This window comes from Aspergillus glaucus (assembly GCF_001890805.1).
Source record: "Aspergillus glaucus CBS 516.65 unplaced genomic scaffold ASPGLscaffold_7, whole genome shotgun sequence".
NCBI classification, from domain to species: Eukaryota; Fungi; Ascomycota; class Eurotiomycetes; order Eurotiales; family Aspergillaceae; genus Aspergillus; species Aspergillus glaucus.
In genome coordinates, this window is record NW_019170459.1 from 585,115 (window position 1) to 612,813 (window position 27,699).

General features: G+C 49.7%; 7 protein-coding genes across 7 annotated transcripts; 4 read left to right on the plus strand and 3 right to left on the minus strand.

Annotated features, from left to right (window-relative positions):
- Positions 1-54: 54 nt before the first annotated feature.
- ASPGLDRAFT_34377 (RINT-1 family protein) lies at positions 55-2,759 on the plus strand (the record flags this gene model as incomplete). The annotated part of the gene is made up of 5 exons (XM_022544424.1): positions 55-201; positions 268-515; positions 579-884; positions 945-1,089; positions 1,146-2,759. 5 exons carry the CDS (start codon positions 55-57, stop codon positions 2,757-2,759), a joined length of 2,460 nt encoding a protein of 819 aa, XP_022402295.1.
- A 229-nt stretch (positions 2,760-2,988) lies between these two features.
- On the minus strand, positions 2,989-9,381 carry ASPGLDRAFT_73505 (uncharacterized protein; the record flags this gene model as incomplete). The annotated part of the gene is made up of 4 exons (XM_022549677.1): positions 8,963-9,381; positions 7,575-8,875; positions 5,256-7,335; positions 2,989-4,655 (listed from the first exon to the last, which is right to left on the minus strand). The coding sequence occupies exons 1-4, from the start codon at positions 9,285-9,287 to the stop codon at positions 2,989-2,991; spliced, it is 5,373 nt and encodes a 1,790-aa protein (XP_022402296.1). The 5' UTR covers positions 9,288-9,381.
- Positions 9,382-9,607: 226 nt separating this feature from the next.
- On the plus strand, positions 9,608-12,212 carry ASPGLDRAFT_123817 (Golgi transport complex subunit COG3; the record flags this gene model as incomplete). Its single annotated transcript, XM_022540432.1, has 4 exons — positions 9,608-9,816; positions 9,895-10,234; positions 10,300-11,322; positions 11,388-12,212. The coding sequence occupies 4 exons, from the start codon at positions 9,608-9,610 to the stop codon at positions 12,210-12,212; spliced, it is 2,397 nt and encodes a 798-aa protein (XP_022402297.1).
- A 205-nt stretch (positions 12,213-12,417) lies between these two features.
- Positions 12,418-15,727, plus strand: ASPGLDRAFT_65576 (GPI ethanolamine phosphate transferase 1; the record flags this gene model as incomplete). The annotated part of the gene is made up of 8 exons (XM_022548911.1): positions 12,418-12,586; positions 12,648-13,796; positions 13,865-14,205; positions 14,260-14,447; positions 14,502-14,616; positions 14,668-14,776; positions 14,829-15,425; positions 15,660-15,727. The coding sequence occupies 8 exons, from the start codon at positions 12,418-12,420 to the stop codon at positions 15,725-15,727; spliced, it is 2,736 nt and encodes a 911-aa protein (XP_022402298.1).
- A 288-nt stretch (positions 15,728-16,015) lies between these two features.
- ASPGLDRAFT_81297 (uncharacterized protein) lies at positions 16,016-18,434 on the plus strand. The gene is made up of 7 exons (XM_022550109.1): positions 16,016-16,542; positions 16,592-16,877; positions 16,917-17,439; positions 17,505-17,580; positions 17,631-17,729; positions 17,888-17,976; positions 18,038-18,434. The coding sequence occupies exons 1-7, from the start codon at positions 16,452-16,454 to the stop codon at positions 18,152-18,154; spliced, it is 1,281 nt and encodes a 426-aa protein (XP_022402299.1). The 5' UTR covers positions 16,016-16,451; the 3' UTR covers positions 18,155-18,434.
- A 370-nt stretch (positions 18,435-18,804) lies between these two features.
- bck1 (putative MAP kinase kinase kinase (Bck1)) lies at positions 18,805-23,668 on the minus strand (the record flags this gene model as incomplete). The annotated part of the gene is made up of 3 exons (XM_022544425.1): positions 18,805-18,922; positions 18,979-20,776; positions 20,881-23,668. 3 exons carry the CDS (start codon positions 23,666-23,668, stop codon positions 18,805-18,807), a joined length of 4,704 nt encoding a protein of 1,567 aa, XP_022402300.1.
- Positions 23,669-25,267: 1,599 nt separating this feature from the next.
- Positions 25,268-27,161, minus strand: ASPGLDRAFT_34385 (alpha-keto acid decarboxylase family protein; the record flags this gene model as incomplete). The annotated part of the gene is made up of 4 exons (XM_022544426.1): positions 25,268-25,351; positions 25,411-25,618; positions 25,686-26,994; positions 27,053-27,161. The coding sequence occupies 4 exons, from the start codon at positions 27,159-27,161 to the stop codon at positions 25,268-25,270; spliced, it is 1,710 nt and encodes a 569-aa protein (XP_022402301.1).
- Between the last annotated feature and the right edge of the window lie 538 nt (positions 27,162-27,699).

Sequence of the window (27,699 nt, forward strand, 5' to 3'; positions counted from 1 at the left end):
TGCGCTTTGCTTTGGAATTCCTCCCTCCAAGTTCCAACCATATAGACATCAACAATGGCGGCGATGCCGGCTTTGTCGTCGCATGAACGAACAAGAGTCGAAGACTATCTCAACGACAAGATCCAGGTCTCTGGGGACTTTGAGAGTCTGGACTCATTGCTCAACAGTCTGCGGGCTCAGCATGAGCTCCAACGGAAACAGGTACTTCCCTACCTACTGTTCTTGTCATTTTCCCTTATTTATTCTTGGCTAATACATAAATTATAGTTAGCAGAAGCCCAAGAAGCCCTTTCGATTGCCACCACAGCCTCCAATGACCACGTCGAAGCCACCCGAAAACGAGCCGAAGCGTTCAATGAGGAACAAGCCGACATTGACAGGCGCTTGAGAGCCATCACGAAATCGGACGCCAGCGATGAAGCCGCGCATAGGTTTGAAGCATCAATGAACAAGCTGCGACGGCTAGAGATATCACGGGGCTATGTCGCTTTGCTCAAGGAGTCGGATGAGTTGAGGTACTTCAGTCTCTTGTTTCCCCGCGGAGGTTATCGGTGATGGCTGACTGAAGTCGAATGTAGCAAGGAAGCCTTGAAGAATGTATCCTCGATGCCGCAACTCGCCCTGGAGCCGTACGCCCGATTGAAGAATATCGTCTCGTCGCTGAAAGCCGCGCAGCCCGCCGCCGAAGGAGCCGCCCCTCATTTGGTGGACTATGTCGAGAAGCTTGCGATGGGGTTGAGAGAACATATGAAACAGGACTTCACCAGCCGGCTACAGAAGAACCTCGAACAAATGAAGTGGCCGTCGAAAGACCTACAACTTTCCGAGGATCTGTTGGCACAGTGGAGAAGTAATGTGGAATTGCTGCTGGGCTTGCAGACACCGTATGGATTCATTTCGTTCCAGAACCGCTTGTGGGATATCCTCTAACTTGCATCTACCAGGGATCTCCAAGGGCGCGATGTTTCTACTGAACAATCCGGTCTTGAACCTCCGATTCTACATCCATTGGAAGTGATGGTACACCCGCTCGAGCTTCGATTCAAGTACCACTTCAGCGGCGACAAGCCAACCAACAGACTTGACAAGGTATGGAATATCAAACAGTGTAGTCAAGGAGATCCAGTCTAACGGCGCCATCAAAGCCTGAATATTTCCTAGCTCATGTTTCGGACTTGATGAACACCTACGGCGGCTTCTTCGCTTCTTACCTTCAACCCATCTTCGACGAAAAAGCCCAGACCGTCGGATCCGACTTGGAATGGAATCTCTGCAATGCACCTCATGCCTTTATTACGTCTCTGCTGCCGATTATAAGACAGAAGACCAAGACTCTCCTTCCGCAGATCTCGAATCATCCTCAATTGCTCAGTCATTTTGTCCACGAACTGATGAACTTCGACACTGGAGTCCGCGAATCGTGGAACTATCTGCCAGATCCTTATTCCAACGCTAACTGGAAGGGAATGACCTGGGATGTTTTGACAAAGCAAGGCTGGTTTGACCGCTGGCTCGAGGTTGAAAAAGACTTTGCGCTGGCACGCTATAAGGACATCATAGATACACCGGACAGTGGACATATTGACTACGAAGGGGTAGAGATGTCAGCTACCAAACCGACCAAAGCTGCTATTCGCGTGAACGACTTGCTCGAAACGATAACCGATCGATACCAGCCCTTGACCTCATTTGGTCAGAAGTTGCGCTTCCTCATCGATATTCAGATCACTATTTTCGACCAGTTCCATGAACGCTTGGGCTCTGCGCTAGAGGCCTACCTCGCCATGACATCAACAATTGGTCGCACGGTGCAGGGATCAGACGGACAAGCCAGTGTGGAGGGTGTCGCAGGACTAGAACGTCTCTGCAGGGTATTCGGGAGTGCAGAATATCTGGAAAAGAAGATGGAAGATTGGAGCAACGATGTATTCTTTGTTGAGCTCTGGACAGAGCTCCAAGAACGCGTCAAGCAAAACAAAAACAACAAACACCTAACCGGCGATATGTCTGTTGCGGACGTCGCATCTCGCACATCGCAGGCCGTTGCAAATGGACAGTCTAGCAATGACCAACACTCCAACACCGACGGTGCACTCTTCGACGAGACAGCTTCCGCCTATCGTCGCCTCAGACTTCAGTCCGAATCCATTATAACCTCCACTATAACTTCGAACACGCTCTCTGCCCTGAAACCATATTCCCGGGTCTCGACATGGACAACCCTTTCGACTGGCTCCTCTTCCTCTCTACCCCCGTCCGCTGATCTAGCACCGGCAATGCGCACACTATCCACGAACATCTCCTTCCTCTCACGCACATTGGGAGTCGCTCCCCTCCGACGTATCACCCGCCAGGTCCTTATTCCAATCCAGAACTTTATCTGGGGCAACATCCTCATGAGAAACACCTTCTCAGCCGCGGGAGCGTCGCAGCTAATCAGCGACGTAGACCATCTCTGCAGCATTGTGGACTCTTCTCTCGGATCGATAGGCCACGCAGGCGATTCGATCCGGACAATGAAGAAACTCAACGAGGGTCTCCTGCTTCTTGGCTTGAATGCGCAGAGACATAATGAGGGGGAAACGCCAGAATCTGGAGAAGGAGAGGCAGATGCGCGAGCTGGCCTCTGGGATGTGGAGAAGAGGCTATTCAAGGATAATGAAAGTGCAAGGGAGATGCTTGCTGAGTTGGAGATTGAGAACTTGACTGAGGTTGAAGCACGGACAGTGCTCGAGAAGAGGGTTGAGATTGCTAGCTAGCTTGCATTGAGGGGAGTATGTTCATTTCTATTTGCTCGATAAATGTTTGAGATATCCAAGAGGCTCTAAGGCTTCGTTATATACATGCACTTGGTCTATAAAACAATAACACACTGAATCGATGTCTGTATGGTTAGTAAGGGAACTATTCCCATATATCCAAGATCTAAAATGTATGAACAAAAAAGTATGTATCAAAAATGACCAAAATAACAGAGGGACAAAGAATCTAATGATGAACCACAGGACCATGGCCTCTCTCACCAGGTTTCCTGTGAACCCCAGCCGGGGCAGCAGAAGCAGCAGCATCTGCCTTCAACTTTTCAACAACTGCAGGCCCCGTCTCCTCAATAGCTTGCGCGAGCGCCTCAACGGTCTCTTTTGCCGTGGTGATGTTAACCACACAACGGAAGAACTTCCCATTACCTACAGCATCCGCATCACCACTAGGCGGTGCATAGTCAACCATGAAACCCTTATCCACGATAGCCTTTGTCACCAGCTCAGTGACCTTGCTATTCTGCTGACCGCGCTTCTCCTCGTTAGACACGACGCCCGCAGCAGAGCACGGGTAGACGAAATTCTTTCCGGGAGCGTAGTAGAAGCAGACCTGGAGACATGGGGGCGGGTTCTCGCTGATGAGGACGAAGTTGGGATTTTGTTCGATGATGCTGGCGAGGTGAGCTGCGACGTCGCAGGCGGAGTCAATTTGTGACTCGTAGCCTTCCGTACCGTAGTATGTCCAGCCCAAGAAGAGTTTGAGGGAGTCTGCGCGGCGGCCGCATTGGAGGGTAAGGTCTGCTAGGTCCCAGACTTCTGGGGAGTCAATTGCGACTTCTGACTGGACGGGGCCGCCGTCATTGGTCTCGTCCTCGTTGTTGTGGAACAGGTAACCGGCTGGGAGAGTGTTGGCTTTGTGAAATTGTCGGAGATCGGAGGCTAGAAGGTATGAACAGGTAACGGGGACTCCCAACATCTTGTGCGGGTTGATTGCGATGCTGTCTGCCTTTTCAGCACCTGCGAGTTTCTGCTTCTGGCGCTTGGAGAAAGCAAACGAGCCTCCCCAGGAGCCGTCAACATGGAACCATAACCGGTACTTCTTGCAAATGGCAGCAATCTCGTCGAAGGGGTCAAAAGACCCCATGACCGTTGTCCCCGCTGTGGCGTTGACATAGAACGGCGTGCGGCCCTCGTCAAGGGCCTTCTGTACCAATCTTTCCAACTCAGCCGGAATCATCCGGCCTTGCTTGTCAATGGGCACAGCCCAGGCGGAATTACTTCCGAGTCCCAGCATCTGCGCCGCCTTCTCAATACTATAATGCCCATGCGCACTGGTAAACATCACGAATTTATACCCTCCATTGCCCTCCGCCTTGGTATCGGGGAACAGATTGTTGCGCGCAATGACAATTGACGTCGTATTCGAAGCAGAACCACCCTGAACCGAAATACCACCAGCACGAGGACCATCAAGCCCAAATAGCGAAGCCAATTGCTGCCCAGTATGTTTCTCAATGACCGTCAACGCCGGCGAAACCTGATAGACATGGACGTTTGTGTTGAGAGTCGCCAAAATCAGTTCCGCAGCAACTCCGGGGGCGTTCGTCGATGCGTAGAGCTTGTCGAGAAATCCTTGGTGCCAGGTATTGACTGAGTATTGCAGGACCTTGCGGAGCACTTCGATCAGACCCTCTTGTCTGGTGCCCTTCTCTGGCAGTTCGAGTTGTAGGATATCCCGGAGTTCCTCGGGCTTCTTGTAGTCCACTAGCGATGTACTCGGATGTGTGATGTCTCCGTTTTTAATCTTGCTGAAGCCGTTCGATCCGTTCGTTGCGCTTTCATGGCTGGAGGGGGTCTCATCTGCGGACTGGATGAATGGAATCAAGAGGTCTTCGACTGCGTTGAGGAGCTGCGCGCAAAACCATTGTCAGCTGGTGCACTATTTATAATAATTTATGATATTGAGAATATGGAAGAGCTTCAATTCGATGACCGTCTGCGTCCATTTCCACATGCGCAAGGACAAGAAAAAAAAAAGTTGACTCACATCCCGCACTTCCTCAGCGCGACTTGACGGAGCAGATACTGACATCTATGGCAAAGAGAGTCAATTGCTCAGTAAAAGCAGCAAGAATAGCAAAACAACCAGAAATATATATATATATATATATATGTAGAGAAAGAAAATAGGAATGGGCAGAGATGGGAGAATGATATTGAATCTTTTGGTTCCGTCTTCGGTGATGTCTTCGGCGATGGCGACAGTCCCCGGGAACCTGACATCATCACCTCGGGATTTGAGATAGAAATTTACTTTCATGTTGAAGAGATTGGAATATATTGACAAGGAAGAACGATGGTTTGATGTTGGAATGTTGACGATGCTTTTATAGTTACACAAAAACGCCGGAAAAGATCAATATACACACCAATTATGCAGGAACAACGTCTATACATATGCAGCGCAAATCCAATGCAACCATATCTACTTCTGACCACCTTCTTTCCTCTTAGCCTCTTCATCAGCCTTAGCCGCAAATCGAGCCCGTGCCAGTTCGAGTTTAGACTTGGGCCGTTCTCCTTGACCATTGCTGTTTCCGTTGCCCTCAGGCTGTTGGTCCCGTCCCTTTGCCTTGCCTGTCCATTCGCCACGTCGTCGCTTGTAGAGGTCCATGGACCAATTGCGCCAGACTGCTCGGCCGACAAAAGAATCCCGAAGAGCCATTTCATGCTGTGCCAGTTCTTGCGCCAGGCGCTCCTTCACGAAAAACAGGTCCTTTGTGCCTTGCCACAATGCGTCGACTACATGAGACCCGCTGCTGTCTAGCGCGAGTTCCTCCATGTGCCCGTAAAAGCGGGTGGTGAATGGTCGGCGGAATTGAAGAGTAGATGTTGATTGCGTAAGTGCCTGTTGTAGGACGCGAGAGGCTGTAGGGTCTTTTGCGATCTGAAGGATCAGTTCTGGCGATAGTGAGGCCAGACTGGAGAAGACCAATTGACTGAGGGGACCGGGAACGGTAAGCATTGCCTGCGTAAACAAGGAACCATGTAACCTCTCAGCAGCAAAGGCCTGAGGAGGACCCTGCTGTTGCTGTTTCTCTTCTGCTTCTTCCCCATTCTCCTGTGTCGTGCCTTCGAGTCTGAGCATCTGTTTTAGTCGGGTAGTCGGGTCTTTGTCATAGGAATTCTCTAACGCGCGTGCCAGGGGTTCAGTGTTGACTCCGCGTACCAGACAACGTTCGATCAGCATTTTGGGAACAACCAGTCGGGATCGCTCGATGAGTCCAGGCATCTCAGGGATGATTGATTCCATGGCTTGTTGGAGATCATCCTTTCCAAGCCGCTCCAAAGCCCGGAGCACAACGTAGCCAGCAGTCATATTTCGCGCAAGAGAACCGATACGCTCACGAATGACGTTCTTGTATAAAATCTTGTATAGCTTTCCTGGCATGTACCTTACAATGGTCTCGAGCAAACGAGAGCCAACGGCGTCGTAGAGCAGGCCCCTGACGAACGAGGCGCTTTCCGATCCCTCCTCAAGGTTCTCATCGGGAATCAATCTTCTTGTAATCGAATTGGACTCCTTAGCGTTCGATTTACCGAAATGTGACAGCTCCAGATACACCAACACCTGAAGAATAGGATTTCCAACCGGGTGGGTGGCCAATGCGCGAAGATATGTATCATCAAGCACAGACACCATATCCTTCATGATCTTCTTCAATGTCTCTTCGAACGATTCGGGGACGTTTCGCTTCTGCGTAATGGTGCTCTCATCCTGCGTCTCAGTCGCTGTTGGTATACCGTGTTTTTCCTTCTTTCGACTTGCGACAACCGAGTCATTCGATGCGACATCAACAGGTTCGCCTGCAAGGACAAGCAGCAGCACTCTGATAGTATGCGACGCAAATCGTTCCGTCAACAGGTATCCCCAGTTTCCTTGCAATTCTTCAACAACACCCATGAACATCTCAGCCAGCGTCCGCTGTGGCTCGTCCTCATCCTCCTCCATTTCATCCACCTCCTTGTTCTTCTTGGGCTTGCTAGTTTTTTGTGTCACACCAGGTGTTGCGTGGACGAACAACGTCTCGCAACAGTGGCTCGCGAATCGATGCTGGACGAGATGCAGGAAATGGCCATTGAATTTGTCGAAGAGTCTCCGGACCTGACGGATATCGGAACTAGAGATCAATTTCTCCACGAGACGTGAGCACGACTGACTGCACGCCAGCTTCAACTCCTTCCCCCTGGCCTCTCTATAGACACTCTCAACGAACAACCTCCGCTCTTCCGCATCCTGGAACTGGTTCAATTCCAATATTTCGTTCGCCTGCGAGAAATATTCCTGCTCTTGCGTATCGAGAAGACCATAGAAGGGCATATCACTGTTGGGTTGTTGCTCCTGATCGTAGTTTTCGTCTAGGGGAATATAATCAGGTGCTTCTTGCATGGGCGCATCTTCGACCTCATCGCCGGATTTCAAACGTTTCGGCGCGGAGTCTTCGGGCGCTTCGTCGCGCTTTCGTTTCGAGGCATCCTTCTGGGATTTCTCCTCCGCGCGACGACCTCTCTTTTGCTTTTCGCGAGGCATTATGGGTGATGGTTATGTGTTGCGAGTGGTGAGTTCCGAGGGTTGCAATCGTTCTTTTCGCTTTTTTTCTTTTTTGATAAGCGGTGGTCCAAGCGTCTTCCGCGGAGTGATTGTTTGATTTGTTTGCATTCAATCAATCTAGAGTACATTCGTGGTGTTGGCTGCTAATAATACAGTTTTATTTTGAACAGTTGCTCATAATAATACATCCAAAAATTTTAGACAGCAGAGTAAAGACCAGAAACGTGTCGTCCGCACTCGACCCGCTGCTCCATGTTCACGGTCCGTTTGCCAGCCTTGCCCTTGTGACGAGGCATGATCTGCAGCCGTGCTTCTCCCTTGTCCTTGTCCCCAGGCGCTGGAGGGGCATTGATATATGTTGGCCGCGCCAAATTGCTCCGCTTGCCAGTTCCCAATTGGTAGTGTTCATTTCCTCCCCACCAAAGTGCATCATACCCCCAATCCTCGTTCGTCTCCAGAGCCTTGGTAGATGCGGAATGGATATGGGTGTTGTTGCCCATTACCACCGCTGCGTGTGTCGTGCCAACAGAGATATCACGTAGCCGGATAGGAGAGACCTTTTGTGTGCTTTCGTCGAACTCGGACAGGCCACTCAGTGCTTTCACCTTGGTAGGCTCATCTTGTAGATGAGTCCATTTTCCGTTACCGAGAAGTCCCCAAATTCCTCGTCCACAAGTCCAGGTATCGGCTGTGATATGGCCCAGATCGCGGACCGTGGAAGCGTCCTCTTTGCGACCCAGAACACGCTGCGCATCCACTGTAAAGAAGCTGTTGGCGCCACCAGCGGCAATTTGGGTTACCGTGGGAGCCCATTCATTAACCCGGTACAGCTTCGAGATGGTCAGCAAAACGGGGGCATCAATGAACGGTGACGAGGCGTCATAATCCATGCCCAGCTGTCCAAGGGAGTTATCCCCAAAAGCAAATACCTGGCCATCCTTGCTGAGGGCCAGAGAATGGTAGTCACCAGTGGCTACCTGCGTGATTTTAGTGCCCTTGAGCGCCGTGATCTCATGGCAGGCGTCTACCGGTCCACTTGGCCGGGTGGGCCAAGTAAGCCCTGGAATACCAAGTTGCCCAAAAGTAGGGTAGCTCTCCGTCGACGATGCAACGGAGAATACGCGGCCCGAGCTAGTGAGAAGCAGAGCATGCTCCGATCCACCACTGATAGCGGTAACCTTCTCGGTCATTCCCAAATTAGGTTGGAGTTGACGGTAACTGACACCGGCTTCGCCTGATAAGAACGGCATAACCCACGAGCTCTCCTTAGGCTTTCGACCAGACTGCTGATCTTCCTTGGAGATAGGTAGCGAGTAGACCTTTCCATCCGATGATAGTGCAAGAATTCGGTCGTTAGACATGCACAATGAGGTCAGGTTCTTCCCGGTCAGAGTTTCCGTAGGCTTGAAGTCAGACTCCGAGAAGCCCTTACCCCACTGGATCAGGTCGCCCTTATCACTAATCGCAGCACCGGATTTCTCTTCGAGTTTGAGATCTCGAAGCACTTGTCCATCAAAATAACTGAGACCCCGAGGGGTCTTGATGACGGACTCCTTGGAGTCCGGGTCCACAACACGGTAGGCATTGGTACCCCAGAGGTAAACACCAGGGCTTCTCAGGCTTCTCTTCTTGTGGACAAACTGAGTCCCTAGATTTTCCTTGATCTTCGGAAGGCCTTTCGCTTTTGCCTCTTCCCCGATTTTGCCGCTATCAGTGGTAGCATATGTATAAACTAGGAACGCAGCAGTACCAGCCCCCGCAAATCCTAGCGAGTTTCGGAACCAGTTGGAGTTATTTGATTCGCCTTGGTTAGTGCTTGCATAACGACATGATGAAACCGAAGGCCGGCGAGCTCTAGGAAGGCGAGAAAGAGTAAGAATATTCGTCGTAGGTTGTCGTACCCGGTTGGTCCACATTATGCAGTTAGCAGAGAACTGGGGAAATGCACATAACAATCAATTTCTTTGCCTTTAAAAGGACCAAAGTGTATCAAGCTTCCCAAGAGCTCTTGCGTCAGTAATTGAAGGCGGAATGGAGTGGCAGAATATCGCATCTCGAACGGCCACGACGGTCAATTCAGGAGAAAGACGAGCCAAGAATGACACGATCTGCTCGGGCTTGTGCGCTGGGTTGACGGGCTGCTAACTGGCGTCACTTTATATCGGCTGTATAGAGACAGGAGCCCCCAGAGGACAAGCGCCCACTGCCATTTTGCTCTTTAAGTTGCGGCCTCACGATGCGTCCCGAAACCGTGGGACAACGAAGTCGCCGGCAAACCGTTTCCTCCGGCCCGCCGCCAGAGCCCAAGTCAAATGATATCGAAAAATTTGGAACGTTACCGGAGGACTCTAAGTCAATTGAAGAGCTTCAGAATGAGCTGGAATTCCTCCAGTGGTATGGCGGGGTCGAGGATGAATTGCTGGAAGCCAGCTACGATGAATACCAGTAAGCAGGAGCAATTGCGGAATGGCCTTACTATGCCCGGTATCCTCAAAACTGACTAGCTCTCTTTGATGTATCTAGGTCGTGCCTCGATGAGCTGCAAACCTCAAAATCGCACTTGGATGCCCTCCTATCCGATACCTCGTCTACCCTCAACCTCCTGAGCAGCATATCGGAATCCTTCAAGGCAGTCGAATCGCAAACGTCCAGTTTCCAGAAGAAGTGCGAGGGTCTGCTGTCCGCACAAAGACGCGACCTGAAATTAGCGGCCGATATCGAAGGAAATCTGCAGTATTATGACTTACTGGATCCTGCTTCCAGAAGGCTTAATGCCCCAGGGGCTGGGAACACCGTTCGTGGGGAGGATTTCTCAGATATGCTTAGGCGCTTGGATGAATGCTTGGACTACATGGAAACACATGTTAGACCCCTGTTCCTACATGATGCGCGTTGTTATACTGAACCGGTTGGCTAATTCCTCTCTAGCCTGGGCAAAAAGAAGCCGAAGTATACCGGTCAAGGTACCGGCTCCTTCTAACCCGTGCTCTTACTCTCATCCGGGGTCATTTCGTTTCTGCATTGCGCGATATCCATGTCGACGTCTCGAAGAAAATATCAGACCAGCAACTAAACGACACCACCACGTCCGCTCTCCTGTACGCGAAATTCAAAGTCGGTGCACCTGAACTAAAGCAAATTGGTCTCGAAATCCAGAAGAGAGCCGTGCCTCCACTCGATCCCGACCAAGGCAACGAAGCTGAATACCAAAGTCTTCTGAACGAGCTTCACTCTAATTTTTCTGCAACCCGAGGTAAATTGATTATACCATTGGTCCGCAAAAAGCTCAACGACATTGCGCTCGCGCCAAGCACATCGGAAGATCTGGTCGCCTTCGCTCGGGGTAGTATCAGCTATATCCGTGGCGTATGTTTGGACGAGTTCGAACTCTGGAGCGAATGGTTTCATGGTCAGGGAGGCCTATATGACTTTTTGGAAACCGTTTGTGAGCCTCTCTACGATCACCTCGGGCCAAGAATTATTCGTGAAGACAAAATTATCAAGCTTTGTCAACTGTGTACATTACTGCAAACTCGCTACCTTCTCGATCCAGACGACGAAACCGAACAAGTAGACGCCAACCAACTTGACTTCTCTGTTTTAATACAGCCCGCCCTGGAAGATGTACAGACTCGTCTTGTCTTCCGCTCACAAGCGTTCCTCCACGATGAAATTGAGCGATATAAGCCTCGTCCGGGTGATCTCGACTACCCTACACACAATCGTGGGGCTTCAATATCGGTGACAGAAAGCCAGATTTCGGGCAAGAAGATGGTGCCTGCTGATGCGGTGGTGAGCTTGTCTAAACCAACAAAGCAAGAAGATGGCGGCGATTCGCCAGATCAGGATTCGAAGTGGGACTTTGATGAATCGCAAGCTGTTTTAAGTGGGTGGTATCCGACATTACGGAAAGCCATTTGGCTCCTGAGCAGGATATATCGACTGGTCAATGTATGCAGGTCTTTCCAAACAAAATCTTCTTCCTCTAGCTGGCTCAAAGCTAATCCCTCAAACAGTCTACCGTGTTTGATGATTTAGCGCATCAAATCGTGCACCAAACCAACTTATCCCTCCACCAAGCAAGCATTCAAGTGTCGAACAAGTCACTCGCAGACGGACAGCTCTTCCTAATGAGCCATCTGCTCATTCTAAAACAGCAAATCGTCGCGTTCGACATCGAATACGTTGCTCCAGAAGTCTCCTTCGATTTCTCTGGCATCACCAGCACATTCTGGGAACTCCGCGAACGTGGTGGTCTCTTCAACCCAGGCAACTTAATGCGCCTCGTCGGCCACGGCCTGTTACCACGAGTAGTCGAAAACATGCTCGACGCCAAAGTTGAACTCGATGGCCGACTCCGCACAGTCATTAATGACTTCATCAACGGCTTCTCAGACAAGATGACCTCGTCCCTTCCCTCGAAATTCGTCGACACGCAGAGCCTCCAGCGCGGAGAACTGATCTACCCCACCTGCCGGAATGTCGAAAATGAAATACCGGGTCTCCGCAAGATCCTCGACGACTACCTTGACGATACCCGTATGAAAGAGACACTCGTCGGTGCCGTGCAGGACCGGGTCATCCAGATATACGAGGATTTCTTTGACATGTACACGTCCTCTGAGAAGCGGAAGGGTAACACTGTCAGTAAGAAGGGCAAGGGCCGCGAGGATGCGGTATGGGATGTAGATACTTTTGCAGAGTGGTGTGAAGGCATCTTTAGGGTTGGTGTCACCGGTATTCGCCCCGGAGATTTGGGTGATGACGACGAAGCCATGAGCAGTAGGAGTTTGAGCATGAGTGTTAGCAGAAGTGGTAGTATAGGGTCGCTGCGTCGGTAGTGACCAGCTTCTGTCACTTCTATATTTGTACATATTGAACATCATGTGGCTGCCCTGGGTTGTGGCGCAGTGACAGGCAATACGATTCTACGAACAAAGAAAAGAATCCTTGTCGATGCCACGTGGTCAACCTGCAGGGGGATATTAATTCGAAAAATAGACCCAGGTATTTACCAAGTAGCATTCTACTAATTGAATCAAAGCCATGACTCGATTGAGCCGCCTGCAATTTCTGGGTGTCGCAGTGGTATTCCACCTAGAGTACATCTGCTCGATTTTTGATACCTATTTTGTCAGTCCTGTTGTCAATGGCATGAATGCGTACCGCGTCGAAACTCCAGAGCCTCCAGCTAAACGAGTTGTCCTTTTCGTCGGTATGCACCTCCTATGCTCGAAGAAACGCAGCAATTGGCTAAGACCGCCTGTCGATTCCAGCCGATGGCCTCCGCGCAGACAAGGCCTTTCAAAAGTTCCCTGATCCGTCGCCCAACGCATCCAGTGACTCCCCTGCTGCACAAGTACCACGCCATTTAGTTCCTTTTCTTCGATCCCGGGTCCTCAACCATGGCACTTTTGGGGTATCTCATACTCGTGTGCCTACAGAATCCCGCCCAGGCCATGTTGCTCTCTTGGCAGGCCTTTATGAAGACGTCTCATCCGTCACAACTGGCTGGAAGCTGAATCCAGTTATGTTTGACAGCGTGTTGAATCGGAGCCGCCATACGTGGAGCTGGGGCAGTCCTGATATCCTCCCCATGTTTGCCGAAGGAGCTGTACCAGGTCGAGTGAATACTTATATGTATAGTGCAGAAGCCGAGGATTATAGCAAGGATGCTACGGAGTTGGACACCTGGGTCTTCGACCGGGTGAAACTTTTGTTCAACAGCGCAGAGAATGATGGAGAGTTGGAGCGAGAGCTCAGACAAGATCAAAACGTCTTCTTCCTACACTTGCTTGGCCTGGATACCTCTGGCCACTCCTACCGGCCATACTCTCGGGAGTATCTGCACAATATCCAAGTCGTGGATGAGGGAGTTCGTGAAATAGCCGGGCTCATGGAAACATTCTTCGGAGATGACAAGACTGCGTTTGTCTTCACAGAAGATCACGGTATGAGTGATTGGGGTAGCCATGGAGACGGGCATCCAGATAACACAAGGACACCACTCATTGCATGGGGCTCCGGAATTGTCTCCCCCAGAAAGTCGACCACGGGCAACGCTGGTGGGCACGATTACTTCTCTGCCGACTGGGACCTGAATCATATCCAAAGGAATGACGTTGCGCAAGCAGACATTGCTGTCCTGATGGCATACCTCGCAGGCATCGATTTCCCGGTCAATTCGGTTGGTAGGCTTCCCTTGGCCTATATCAATACAGACGACTCTATCAAAGCAGAGGCAATGCTCGTCAATTCCCAGGAGATATTGGAAATATATCGAGTTAAAGAAAACCAAAAGAAGACCACCAAAGTATGGTTCAGGCCGTTTAACGGGCTCCCCTACGACCATTCAACCCACCAGATGCTTGGGCATATCCGGAAAACCATCGATAGAGGTGAATTAAAGCAGGCAATCAGGGATTGTGACAATTTGATGCAACTTGGCTTAGAGGGACTTCGCTACCTACAAACATATGACTGGCTCTTCGAGCTCTTATAACTGCCGGCTATTTGGGATGGATTGCGTTCTCACTCACCGCAGCACTCGATCAGTATGTTCTGAACGGGAAAACAGAAGCTCGCCGCTCGGTTGCAAGCAAGTTTGTCTTAGGTTCAGTCCTTGCTGCGCTTTTCGCAGCGCTTTATATGCAAAATTCCCCTTACCAGCATTATGCGTACTCCATATTCCCAGTTCTATTTTGGGAGGAGGTCCTGGCACGCCGGGAGACATGGATTAGTATCACCAAAGTCACTTTGAAACAGGTATCGGCCAATGAGCTGGTAGAAAGGGGCCTTAGTGTGATGGCATTTGGCGTACTGCTGGAGGTAATTGTAAGTTCATCACAGCTACTAATATCCCAGTTTACATGGACTCACATTGACTAGGTCCAAAGTTACTTTTATCGGAAATTTTATACGCTCGCTTACGTACTTGCTATATACTGGCCTGTGCTATATGGCTTTGAATTCTTTCGAGCAAACTGGATCATATGCTTGAGATGGGCACTGCTATGCGCTGCGATGAGCATATTCACGTTTCTCCCTGCAATGAAAACGGAAGATATCAATTTGATGTACGTCAACTTTTGCATGTCAATAAAATATTATCAAACTGACAGACATGGCAGCACAATTGGAGAACTTATTATGTTTGTGTTAGGGGCTTGTTATAGTGCATTTGAGACGACGATCGTCGATGCACCGGCGCCTAATCGGATCTCAAGGACTATATTGACATTTCAGGTGCGATTTTTAGACGCGATATCACTCTATGATACTAACTCTACCCGCTAGATTGGATTACTGCCCTTGGCCATACTTGTTACGCGCTCCGCAGTGACATCGTTGCAATCCAAAACAGGGCTTCCGTTCGGGACGCAGATGGCCGGATGGGCAATACTTGGTAATTGCTGAATTTCTTTTGTCTCGTTTACGGAAACGACTGACACTGGCAGTGACCTCCTTCATCTTGCCGTTGTTGCACTGTCTTCAGCCAGGAGACAGTAACTACTCTCGTCGTTTGGCAATTGTGTTTTTCGCCTTTGCCCCGATGTTCATTATACTCACCATCTCATACGAAGGGCTCTTCTACGTCTTCATCAGTTGTACGCTGTTTACATGGGTGCAAATTGAGTATCGAATCCACCGATTTCACTCTGATATTACTCCCGAGAAGAAAATAGCCCATGATGGCGATAAGAACAGATCTCTCACATTCTCCGATGCAAGAATTGCTCTATTCTTCCTTTTTCTACTACACTCCGCCTTTTTCAATACCGGAAACATTGCCTCCATCTCATCGTTTTCCCTCGATGCCGTGCTCCGCTTGATCCCCGTATTTGATCCATTCAGCCAATCAGCATTACTGATCTTGAAAATCCTTGCGCCTTTTGCCCTCGTGTCAGCCAATTTGGGAATTCTGACCAAGAAGCTACGTCTCCGCGCTGGGGCTCTCTTCACGCTTGTCATGGGCATGAGCGACTATTTGACGCTTCGCTTCTTTTGGGCTGTCAAAGATGAAGGCTCCTGGCTCGAGATTGGAGAGTATCACAGTATTTGTCCTGGCTTCCTTGCTATGTGTCTTTGTTGCTGCTTTGGAGATGATTGGTGAGCTATTTGTCGGAGGAGTTGAATCCAAAAAGCAGGACGGCGCTCCTACAGATGCTGATTCAAAGCAGAAGGTATCGTGAAGGGGCATCGCGAGACAAATATATAGTTCCGGGCGCATTCTGTACTATGTAACCACTTTTCTCTTATTATAGTTGACTTTATCTAGTCTAATACAGGTTGCTCAGGGCATGTTGGTAGTCATCGACTCTTTTTTTGTCCCATCTTCTCATACTTGTACCCATAATACTTTCTAGAGTGACCGTAACTTACTTCTCTGGAAGAAGGTTGCTCAATAAACTTCATGTGGCTGTTCTTATGCAACTCTTGCTGTCACGTGGACGCCTATGCATACAATTCTAGGTTGAAGCAACAAGGAACATTCTTCAACCCTTTCAATACGGCCATGGCTTGACCGAGTCGTTTTCCACCACGGTGGTATTCTATTCTCTGCATCTACCCAAAGAGCCTAGACAAGTTGTCCCCTTCATCGGTGGTCCGATATGCCCCTCTAACCTAGAATTTGACAACTCCACAGGGGTCTAAGAATAGCCTCTGTGCTGACAAGCAGTGCATCTAGGGGCTCTATCATCACACAAGCACTGCGCCATTTGCTGGATCCTTGAGTATGAAGATCTCTCAGCCGTCACAATGGGTTGGAAGCTGGGTCCAATTAGCTTGGACGGCCGTGTGGATCGGGCCGGCATATCTAAAGCTGAGGCCCAGAGCTGAGGCTCCCCCCAATTTCATGGACAATGAAGAAGCTGAGAATCTCTCCATAGTTGCCACTGGACAATGAACACGTGGGTTTTCGATTGATTCTTCTCAACCATGACTGCCCAACGATTCGTTCTGTCCGGTGATAAGCACGCGATTGACTCCTTTTTCTTCTGCTTTCTTCCTCTTCTCCTTTCTCCCTCTTGAGAGCTCAATCTCAAATTCGACTTACACCAAAATATCTTGGGTTAGCTATGCCATCATTTGCAATTCCAGTTTTTGAAGACGTCGTTAGACAATCGGGCACCTTGACTAGCTTCCCCACGGCCGTCCATGCACACGATGGTATTTATACACCTTGAGCGAGTATCTCCTCTATGCTAATTAGTTATAGACTACTATGACACTGCGGAGATTGAGAAGGTGACATCGTTCAACGCACAGCTCCAGGCTTCCGTTAGGAACTTGCATGACGACCTCCATGGCAAGGGTGCATCACCCATCAGGACCAAGCAATTCCAAGCCGGAATTTTTGTCGAAATGCTAGAGTTAGATCGGGATTTAGCCATGGATGTCATGACCACGTACGGTGAAGATTTGGAGATGGCCACCTTCCCTCCATCTGGAGTACAGACATTGGAGGAGTATCTACCCATTCGTCTCATCAACAGTGGTCTTTGGTAAGCCCCTTGAACAAAAGCCTTTCACATCATTTGTAGGCCGACAAGGTATAGCGTATTTCAAGAAATGGCATGCTTCGGACTTGGAATTCGTCTAAAAAAAGAGGAGAAAGCAAAGTTTTCCGAGATCATCAATCTGGCGCTATATGCGGCTGCTCTGATCAATGACTACCATAGCTGGACTAAGGAAATTAAGTACCACATTGAAACAGAAGGTTCTGAGGCTCCGTTTAATGCTGTATCCATCCTGATGCGACAGTATACTTGCTCCGAGCTGGAGGCACTCGCCAAGCTGCATTGGGAATATACTGAAATGCAGGAGAAACACCTTTCCCTTGTTAAGAAGCTCGAGCAAGGAGAAGGAGAGCTTTCAGACACTTACCGCAAGTATATCATGACAGCACAGTATACGACTTCGGAGTCAGAATTTTGGAGTATCTACGTTCCCCGCTATCCAACCAAAGCTGATCTCAATCAGACGGAATGTGTCCTGGTTGATGGGGCCTTCAAGTATGAGACTGTCGATATCGCTCCAGATGCTCTGATAGAGCCAAACCCAGCTGTTCGTTATAGAAAATCAGAGATATGTTCATCGACGCTCTAAATTGGCGGCTCAACATCCCACAGCTAACCTTGTCGTCGATCAAGGGGATTATCGGCATGCTTAATGGCTTCCCAGTTCATACTCTGACCATTTTCGTTGGTGAGTTTACCAAGGTTACATTGCTGAAATGCGTGCTGATTATTTCGCAGACGAATTGCAGAATGGACAATGTGGACAAGCTTTCGATTTGCATTGGAAATATCACACTCACTGCCCAACGGTCGACGATATGATGATGATTGATAATAGTACGTTGTTTCATTGTATACATTTATTGCATGCTTTAACGTACTTCAGAAACCGGAACTCTGTTTAGACTATGCGTTCGACTGATGCAAGCTGAATCCTCTGTCTCATGGTACGCATGTCTGCATTATCTACAACGATCCCTTCTAACCGTGGAAAGTCGAAAACATCAACCCCCGCCGATTCGTGACTCTCCTCGGTCGGTACTTCCAAATTCGAGATGATTACCAGAATCTCACTGCAGATGAGGTACGTCAATCCAACCCACATCATCTATATATATGCACATGCAGTTATCTAACAGTAACAGTACACCAAAACGAAAGGCTTCTGCGAAGACCTTGACGAAGGCAAAATCTCCCTGCCTTTGATGTACACTCTCCAGAAGCCCGGTGCCCATCAAGCTGCGATCCGAGGCGTCTTCTAGAATAAAGCCACAGGCGAGGGACTTGCTCTGGAAATGAAAGAGTGGATATTAACGCATATGCGGGAAATGGGAGCGCTGGAATCCACGCTTGCTTTGCTTCGTGAGATGCAAGATGAGTTGCTTGATGAACTGAGCAGTTTGGAGGAGAAATTTGGGTCGAAGAATTCAGTTCTTATGTTGATGTTTCTGAGATTGTGTTATAAAGCTATTTTTCTGTCGGAATCATGTATTACCTGGTAAAAAGACTTGTATATATCATAAACACCGAGTCTACTCATCGAATCACTCATTTCATTTCATGAAAGAAGACCGCATTAACAAAGGGTAATAAAACACTCCAACTCAACAAGAAGTGAGAAGAAAGACAGTCAATAATAAATAGGATATCGTCAAAAACAGAGGCGAAAACCAAAGAAATGTATCAGGTCTTCACTTCCAGTTCCAGTCCTTTATCCAAATTATGCGAGGTACAACACGAACATGCAATCGACAAAAATATGCAATAACAACACACTTTTGACAGGAATGGGTATGATGCAGAAACAGAAAAGAAAAACAGGACCGAAAAAAATTACAAGAGAAGCCAACAAAACACATATATACGCCTTGGCGTGTTTTTGGTTTATAGACAGTTCACAGAAGTAAGGTCATTAGAGAACATGGCGGATTTTGGCGTAGAGTTCGGTGTCGAGGAAGTTGTATTTAGAATCGGGTGCACAGAACGGGTGAGTCAGGAGGGTCTCGGCGGTTGGACGGTCAGACGAATCACTAGAAATCGATTAGCTCGAGAACGAAGGAGTAGAAGGAGGGAAGAATGAACTTACACAGTGAAGCAGTCGTACATGAAAGCCAGAGCCGCTGGGCTGATGTTCATGGAAACGTCCTCGGGAATCGGAGGAGCCTGGTTCAGACTTCCGAGCTTGAAGATAGCACCAATAGCCTCCTCTCTGCTCCATGGACGACGGCCGGCGAACATCTCAAGGACCACACATCCAAGGGACCATATATCAACCTTGGCACTGTAGCCCTGGCCCTGCGATTGGATGACCTCAGGAGCCATCCAGAACACGGAACCTTGCATCGAGTTGGTCGAATCGTTTCCGTAGATGTCGTCAGTCTTTTTGGAGATACCGAAGTCCGAGATTCTGCAACTGCCGTCAAGATCGAGAAGGATGTTGTCTGCTTTCAGGTCGCGGTGCAGGATTCCTTGGTGGTGCAGGTATGCCAATCCATCGAGTGTTTGGCGCGTGAGGGATTGCACGACACTCTCCTCGAACTTGCCGTGTTTGCGGAGACAGCTACCGACCGAACCACCAGAGATATACTCGAGGTAAATAGAGATGGAAAGTTCACCTCGCTCACATCCCAAATACTGCACAATGTTCGGGTGCTCAAGGTGCTGCATCGTGTCGATTTCTTGGTTCAGAGCGGAAACCATGTCCTTGACTCGATCCCTGTCTTGTCCGGCAATTCTAGGGTTGATGTCCACTTGTTTGACAGCCAAGACTTCACCATTGTCGGCGTTCATGCCCAGATACACCCGTCCAAACGTTCCCTTGCCAATAAGCTGACCACGGATGATACGGAAGGTTGGTTGTCTCTGAGGCACGGGTTCTTGAGCAGGCTTGTTTTGCGGGATGGGGTCAAGTTGGTTCAACCGTCGACCGGGTCTTGGGCTGATTTGCATGATCTTCGCGCCAAACATCTTGGTACTCTTGCGACGAAGTATGTCGCCTGACTTCTGAGGACCAGAATGAGCGACACTCCGACTTCTGCTGGTTTGATTGGCTCCCCTCGCGACTTCACGAATTGACTTCATTCTCGTGAGTCCGCCAGAGCGGTTGACATTGCGTCTGGCAACGACGCCCTGATCTTGCGCTTTTATCGTTGGCTCGCCATCATGGTTGAATGAGCTTGCGGGAACATAGCCATCCTGTCGTTGTGTGCGGTGCGAATCGACGTCCGCTGGGTTCTTGCTCGCTGGCGAGGTGGGTGGCGAGCCTCCTTGTCCTTCCAAGTAAGGCGCATCGAGGTCAACGTTCGGGAAGAAGTCGTCCAGGTTGTCGATGACGCCTTCAACTGGGGGTCTGCTGGCCCAGATATCGCCCCGTGCAAACGAATCTCTTCGAGGCGGTCTTTCATCTTCTGGTGATTCGGCCGCTCCGAAAGGCGCCGGCGCCGGCACATCGCGGTTGTCACCGCCACCATTGACAAAGCTTTCACCAGAGGTACTTGGCGTCTTGAAGGTCACGGACCGTCCTTTACTTGCCCTTGGTTCCGTGTCCAAAGTAAGTGATGGCCTTGCGGCTTTCTGTGCTTCCGGAGATGCGGTTGCGGACCCTTGACCCTTCTCCTGGCTCTGGTTCGCTATCGGTACGGCAAAGAGACCATCGTCAGAGTCATCATCATCATCATCATCATCATCAGAATCATCCTCCTGTAGATCTGGAGTTCGCTGGAATGAAACGTCTGCCTCCTCGAAATCAAATTCAGGACCGTAGGATTTGCGAGATTGTAAAGCTGGTTTTGGTACAGGTGAGGTAGCTGAAATGGGAGATTTCTCAGTGGCCACTGGAGTTTTCGGGGTGTCGTTCCATGTCGCAGGCGCAGCTTTCAGTTCATCTGGAATGACTTGTTAGATGAAGATAAAAAAATAAAATAAAATAAAATAAAAATAAAAATAAAAAAGAGAGAGAGAGACGAAGCAGAGCGAAAGAGTAACATACCTGGCGTGTCCTTTGACGCCTTATGATCAGCCGGGTTAGTCGAAGGCGTTCCGATTGCACTTGTCAATCTACCCATACTGGCAAGAGCTGCGCCGAGACCATGAGTTTGAGGAGGCTGAGGCTGAGGCGCTTGTTGGAGCCGTGGGCGATCAGAATCTTTCTTCCGCAGCGAGTTGACCTTCGTGAGAGTGTTAGATTCATTTGGTGCGGTAGGAGGCTTTCGGTGAGGCACCAAGTGTTCGGCTTTCTTATCTTCATATGGCGAGATTCGTGGAGAGTCGAAGTCTATGACACCCTCTCGTCTGTAGCCAGTTTCACCGTAGACAGCATCTTTCCTTTGCTGTGTCAAGGGAGGACCCCTGGTGATGTTGTTTGCTTTCTGTTTCCGCTCGATTTCACGACTATGTTCCTCCTGACGCGCAAGCAAAGCTGCTTTCTCCGGATCAAGGTGGGTTCCTATAGATTCTGCGCTGCCATCGGCTGCTGGTGAGACTCCAACGAAAGGCTGCGAAATGTCACGAGCAGGAAGCTTCGTGGCCGGACTTCTTGTTTGCTGAAGGGGTTGATGGTGTGGTGAAATCCTGCTGAGAGCTTCCTCGTCCAGGGGTTTCCGATGTACATGATGCGGTCCCGTTGTGGGTGACGCCGCCGCTTTTTCCGGGAACGATACTCCAAGACCAGTAAAGTGTGCAGCATTGTTTGTCCCGGGATAAGGGTGAATTCCGCGCACGAAAAACTTCAGAGAGCCAAATGGATCCGATTTGGTCCGTTGTGTCACAGTCAACAGGGAATCATCCAAGGGATCGTCGTGCTCTGTCTGCCCGGGTTCGGTCAAGAATATCTGGGCACTGGCCCAATCGGAGATTCCAAGGTTTTGGCAAATTGCAGAACGAATCGTCCCCACAGAATCTATGTCAGTGATGTCTACCAGACGGTAGTTCCACCCATCCATGGTCACGAAAACGAACTTTTTGCCCTTTTGTGCTGGCTTGGCTCGTACTGGTAATCGCTCGAAATCCGATTGTGAGCCCGACAATGGGCGCCCTCCTACAGACACATCGCTACGGCTATAGTTCGGATAGCCGTATGGGGTGTATGTTCCACGCGTGTGCACCGGACTCGTAGGGGACTCTAAATGAAGTTCTTCGGGGGATGGGTGACTGGAGTCATTAGGCCTAGCCTTCTTCTTGAAGAATTTCAGTAGTTTGTTTTGCTCTCTGTGCAAAGTCTCTCCACTGTTCCAATGGCGGTTGTACGGATCTTGTGGCGAGGGACGAGCGCCTTCCTGGTCTTGCTTGCGCTCGTAGTATCGGGCCCGGGTCGAATCAGAACTATTGCCTCGAGAGTGTTCGAATCTCACGCTCAAATCGCTAGTAGATGACGATGACAGCCCATGATTCGCAAGCGTGGCAGGCTGTGTTGCCGGACTACCACTCTTGGGACTGTCTTCATGCGGCCGAGCAGATAACGGAAGATGGCCACTATCGTTAGACCGTTGTCTTCGATGGTTGTCACTAACGGCAGACAGCAAATTCCTATGATGTTCTGCTGGGACCCAGGTATTAGTCTCGGGCGGAGTCGGATCTAGAGCAGGAGTGTCATGAATGGAGGGGTAGTTAGGCATCGTGACAGAGCGCATTTGCGGATTTTGCCGGTGGTTATGGGGCGCTCTAAGACCGGGACTGCTCTCGACTGCACTATGGGTGGGGAAAGCAGGCTCAAGTCGAGGCGAATTATCCACCGCTGAGTGAGGCTCCTGTCGTCTCGGCGTAAGAGATCCCGCGTCGTGGTGGCCTTGGTCATGGATTTGGCGGATCAACCTGCGCATTTTCTTTCCTTCTTCTCGTTCGCGGCTCGAATCCCAGCCTGTTCCGCTTTTCTCACACTCTTTTGCTAACTGAGGATAGACGACCTTGTGCATCTTTCCAAAGTTGCCAAAACCATTTGACCCATAGCCTAACTCGATAAAATCAGCGCCCTGGAGCTCCAAGGCTCTAAATGTCTCCTGCCAGTCTTTGGAAAACCCATTCTTCGCGAGCCATAGGAGCACTCGCTCAAGCGGCCATTGGGTAGAGGCTTCGTTTGGCGACATACCCCCAAGCGATGCACTACTATTGTTGTGGCGGTGACTTGGAGATTTCGATAAATCGATGGTCCGATTCGCACTGCTTGATTGACCAGGGGAAAGAACGTTTTCAGGCAGGCCTAGAGACGAGGGCCCATTGCGACTCAATGGTGTAGCCGGGGCATGCGCGTCCCTTTTGGACGACGGATCCGCATTGACAGACTCGTATGGTTGATTTGCCGCTGTTTGTCCATAGCTGTCATATGTAGGGCGAGAGTATGAATCTGCATATGGAGGTATCCCGACACCGGGTCCAAATGAATCACCCATCGGAATATAGGTCGCGGATGTTAGGGGTTGGCCGTCACCTGGAGGAGGGGGAGGTGGTATCGACAGGGCAGCTGGCTGGCGTTTATATGCGAGATGTTGATTCTGTGTCGGGTTTGCCGGGATCAGAGGAGGCGGAGGTGGTGGGAAGGTCTGCGGGACAGGCTGTCGTGCCCAGGCTTGCTGCCATGCCAGACCACCATGCTGTTGGGGTATTTTCGCATAAGCTGCTGCATTTGGAGGAGGTCCAGGAGGTGGCGGGAGGACAACCCCTTGCGTCTGCGTCGGCGGATGTCGAGGCGGCGGCGGGGGTAAGGACGTTATGATGTGCGACTGCGAGTTCTGCATTGATGGGGGCGGGGGAAGAGGGACGTATTGTTGTCGCTGGCCGTCCATGGTTGCGATATGATCCAGCTCAGCTTTTTCCGTGTTCGAGTACTTCTTGTTGCCCCCAAATGGTATCTGTCGGCCTTCCCTCTCAGAATCTCAAAAGAGTATTCCTTTTCTCAGTCACGATCGCAAGAGGATGAAAAGTATCACAACATTCTCGGGGAACCAGAATTCCACGCAATCGAGCCCATATGCGCCGTCCGCGAGGGATTTTCCTTCCTTCTAAGTAATGCTCGTAGCCTAGCTATTATCTCCGTAGTTTAAGCGACAACTGACACCGGACGGTAACAATCGCACATGATCGCGCGAGCAAGCCCGGGGCACTTGGACGATCCTCGGACGGACGACGTATCCGTACGAAGCAATAATCGACGACGGAGAGTCTTAAGATTTCTCTGTTACTGAGCGCGCTGCGTAATCGATGGGGTTCGCGAAATCGATGGAACTGGGCGTCGGGCGATTCGGGGTGACCGATGAGGCCGCGGGTGATTTTAACGAGAAATTGCCTACGATCCGAAATATAGTAAGCAGGAATGAAAATGAGACAAATAATTTATGACGAACATTTCCAGGCAATCAATCATCAGGGGCGGGTCCAGCAAGAGATAGGAGAAGGAACCGACTAGGAACAGCTCCCCAGGCTAGTGTGCACTGCCGGCGGATCGGGGTCAAGAAGAAATGGGGACAAGCAAACATACCACACAGATAACAGTAAGATAATCCAGATAATTCACAAAACGACTGTATTCCAGGCTGTGCGCGCAGCCGCGAAACACAAGGCGTTTTCCTTTTCCTTCTTTCTAAGAATGCCTTTGATGACTGGGGTCACTCGACGTCGGCAAGGAAATTCGTGGAGATAATCCTGAGAAGCTTTGATGCTGTGGCGCCGATCACGTGGCGTCCTCGGGGGTTGGGCACACAGGGGATTGTTAGTAGCACTTCATATTATTATTGTGCTGTCGTGTTATTATTGCTGGCACTGCTGTATATTACTGCATCTATATGTCTTAGTTCAGCTGAGAAGATAAAACACGAAATAATAAGTAATAGTCGGGACACCCTGAACCGTTGCGACAAACGGCCATGTCCGTTCCCTGGTGCCCCTCAGCCCTATGGAGCCCCCAAGCGACCCGTTATTTGGATAAACTTGCCAATAGTGCTAATTAATTCGGGTCCCTTGAAACACTCGGTCGGTTTATTGCCTGTCAGTGCGATTATTGAATCAGACATTCGGCAACACCCCGTTTGACACTTCTTCATGCAGGGTTTTACTACGTGTACACTCGGAAAACCGTCCATAGTCGCCGCACACCAGGAGACTACCCAAAACTATTTGGTTGTAGCACACCTCCATTAACCTGATTAAGGATTGACGTTCGGAAACCGTTCTCTTCTAACTTTTATGTCCCCGTGCCTCTCTAATCTCCGAATTATGCCCAAGATTCCGGAAGTCACGGAGAATTAGTCGACGTGCATTAACGTCTTCCCTTTTTCACTGAAACATTATAAAACTTTTCACAATCTCTATTTGATTGATAAATTATCTATATCATTAATACAAGAAAAAGTGAAATTTCCCTCAAGAATCAACGTGAAATGTTGTCCTTATTTGTTTCTCGCGGCGGCCGCTTCCGCCGTCAATTTCAGAGGCGCCGGGGCATCTTCGCGAGGCATGTGGATTTCGACCAGCTGTGGATTTGATTAGCAAGTCTGATCGAGTCATGGCGATTTTTCGATAGCTAACGAACCTGTAAATATGGGCATGAAGCGAATTCTTGGTCTGCAAAGAGCTTGTTGAGCTCGTCCCTTGTCTTGACCCGGTATCCCTTGTATTTGTCCTTTGCCCCAAATGCTGGGGGCAGGTTCACGAAGTCCCATTCTTGAATATCGTTGTAACTCTGTTCCCATCCGTGGATATATCTTTCGATAGTGTAGCCTTCGTTGCAGATCACGAAACTATTTCGCGGGTTAGTGAGGATCCACCAACGGTGTTTGCCGATTACAATCAATTCTCGTGACTTACATTATTGGGTTGAGCTTGTTTCGAATAATGGTGCTCACTTCCTGCAGAGTGAGTTGGATACTGCCGTCACCAACAAATAGGATGGTTCGACGATTGTTCTGCTCCTTTGCAGCGGCGGCCGCACCCTGACAAGCTCCAACGGAGTAACCAATACTACCCCAGAGGACTTGGCTGATAGCTGTAACACCTGGCGGGAATCGAGTCTCCCAGATACCAAAGTTTGCAGTCCCTGTCTCCGTGATGACGATGTCGTTTTCCTTCAACCATTGTCCGACTATTGGCCATAAGTAGGCATGAGTGATCAACTGCTGCTTCGAACCCTTCTCATTCTTTGGTAGAGCATTGGTGATCGGCTGGACTGGTGCGGTATTGACAGCACCCATCCTTTCGATCACCTTCCTCAAGACACCCTTCATGTTTGTTTCTGGGTATTCGGAGTAGCGAACTCGCACATATGTGCTATGGAAGTCAATGGTATTCAGCTGGCCAATGCGGTATGTGAATCCGGCCGTGTTAAAGTCAGACTTGATAGCACCAATGCTCAGGACAAGATCAGACGACTCGACCTGTTCTCTAACACCTTGATTGGATCCATTCCCTGCATAAACTCCGCCGTAGTTCGGATGTGTCTCGCTCACAGCTCCTTTACCCATTGGGGCCACAAAAGTCGGGAGGCCAGATGTCTTCACCAGGTCATGAACTTCTTCAAGAACTCGATGGCGAATAGCACAAGCATCCACCAGAATCACTGGCTTCTTGGCGGCATGTAGGTACTTCAGGACGACGTCGACGACATAGTCCTCTTTCTCGGGGTCATTCTTTTGAAGTGAGAGATCAATGGGCGTCTTTAGTCGCTCTCCCTCGATTTTCTTCACAATCACGTCGGTAGGGAGCGTGATATATACAGGGCGACTCCGGACCCAGCATTCTCGAATAGCATTGTCTATGAGGGTCGCTATTTCGTGCGCGTCGTCTAAACGTGCAACGCTGCAAGAGAGCTCAGCGTTCATCCGGGTAAACACGTTGAAGTCCCCATTTCCCAGCGTATGATGGAGGAGCATTCCGTCCTTCTGCGACCTTGTGTGCGGTTGGCCAACAATATGAACAATAGGCACGAATTCCGAGTATGCTCCTGCAATGGCGTTAATCGCAGACAGCTCACCCACACCGAATGTGGTCACTAGAGCTGCGATTCCGTTAACCCGGGCATAACCATCCGCAGCGTATCCTGCATTGAGTTCATTGCAGTTTCCGATCCAATGGAGTCCGCATTTCGACAGGTAATCTAGCGCTACAAGGTTGTAGTCACCTGGAGACATGCTTGGTTAGTAACTACTACAATGACCATAAATGTTCAGACAACTAACCCGGGACACCGTGAACGGAGCGAACGCCAACCTCTTTCAGTCGTCGAAACAAGTATTCAGCAACGTCTACGGGCTGACGAAGCTCCCTTGTGTAAATATCCGTAGCCATTGTGAACGGAGATCAATTGCAAGTAAAATATATCGACCAGGCTTGCAGACTGGACTGAAGAGTGAGAGAGATGGGCCTTTTCACTTCCGCAGTACCTGAGAACTCGCTGGATATAAAGGAAAACAAGAAAATCCCATGAGCGATACGTCATGGAGATAAAAGTGCGTGATGTCATGCGTTGCCGCGAATACTACGACCGGTTACAGTAGCAACAAGCAGCTTCATTGCTATGTACTAGTATGATCGCCCCGGATGGATTTCTTTTCCGACGAACTGCTGTCAAGCTTTTTAGATAAGCTATGCTGGATTTCCATGGCGCAGGAACTTGTATCATAAGGAAGTACTGAGTGTCGCAGAGGGGATGCTCACCCCCGCTAATCCCAATTAGGAATTCGCCGAATTTCTGGCGATAAGATAAAATCAGCACACACTGAAATCAACACCACGACGGCTGTTCCATCAACTAGAGCAACAAAAAAGTTACGGGACTAGAGAGTGTCCGATTCTGAGATCTATTAGAAGAAAGAAAGACAACGTG

What these genes read in the sequence shown, in the direction of transcription:
- ASPGLDRAFT_81297 (XM_022550109.1), top strand. Translation starts at nt 16,452, where the DNA reads ATGCCATCATTTGCAATTCCAGTTTTTGAAGACGTCGTTAGACAATCG. An exon ending in TGATAGAGCCAAACCCAGCT is followed by an intron (nt 17,440 to 17,504) that starts GTTCGTTATAGA and finishes AACATCCCACAG; the next exon opens with CTAACCTTGTCGTCGATCAA. An exon ending in AGAATCTCACTGCAGATGAG is followed by an intron (nt 17,977 to 18,037) that starts GTACGTCAATCC and finishes TAACAGTAACAG; the next exon opens with TACACCAAAACGAAAGGCTT.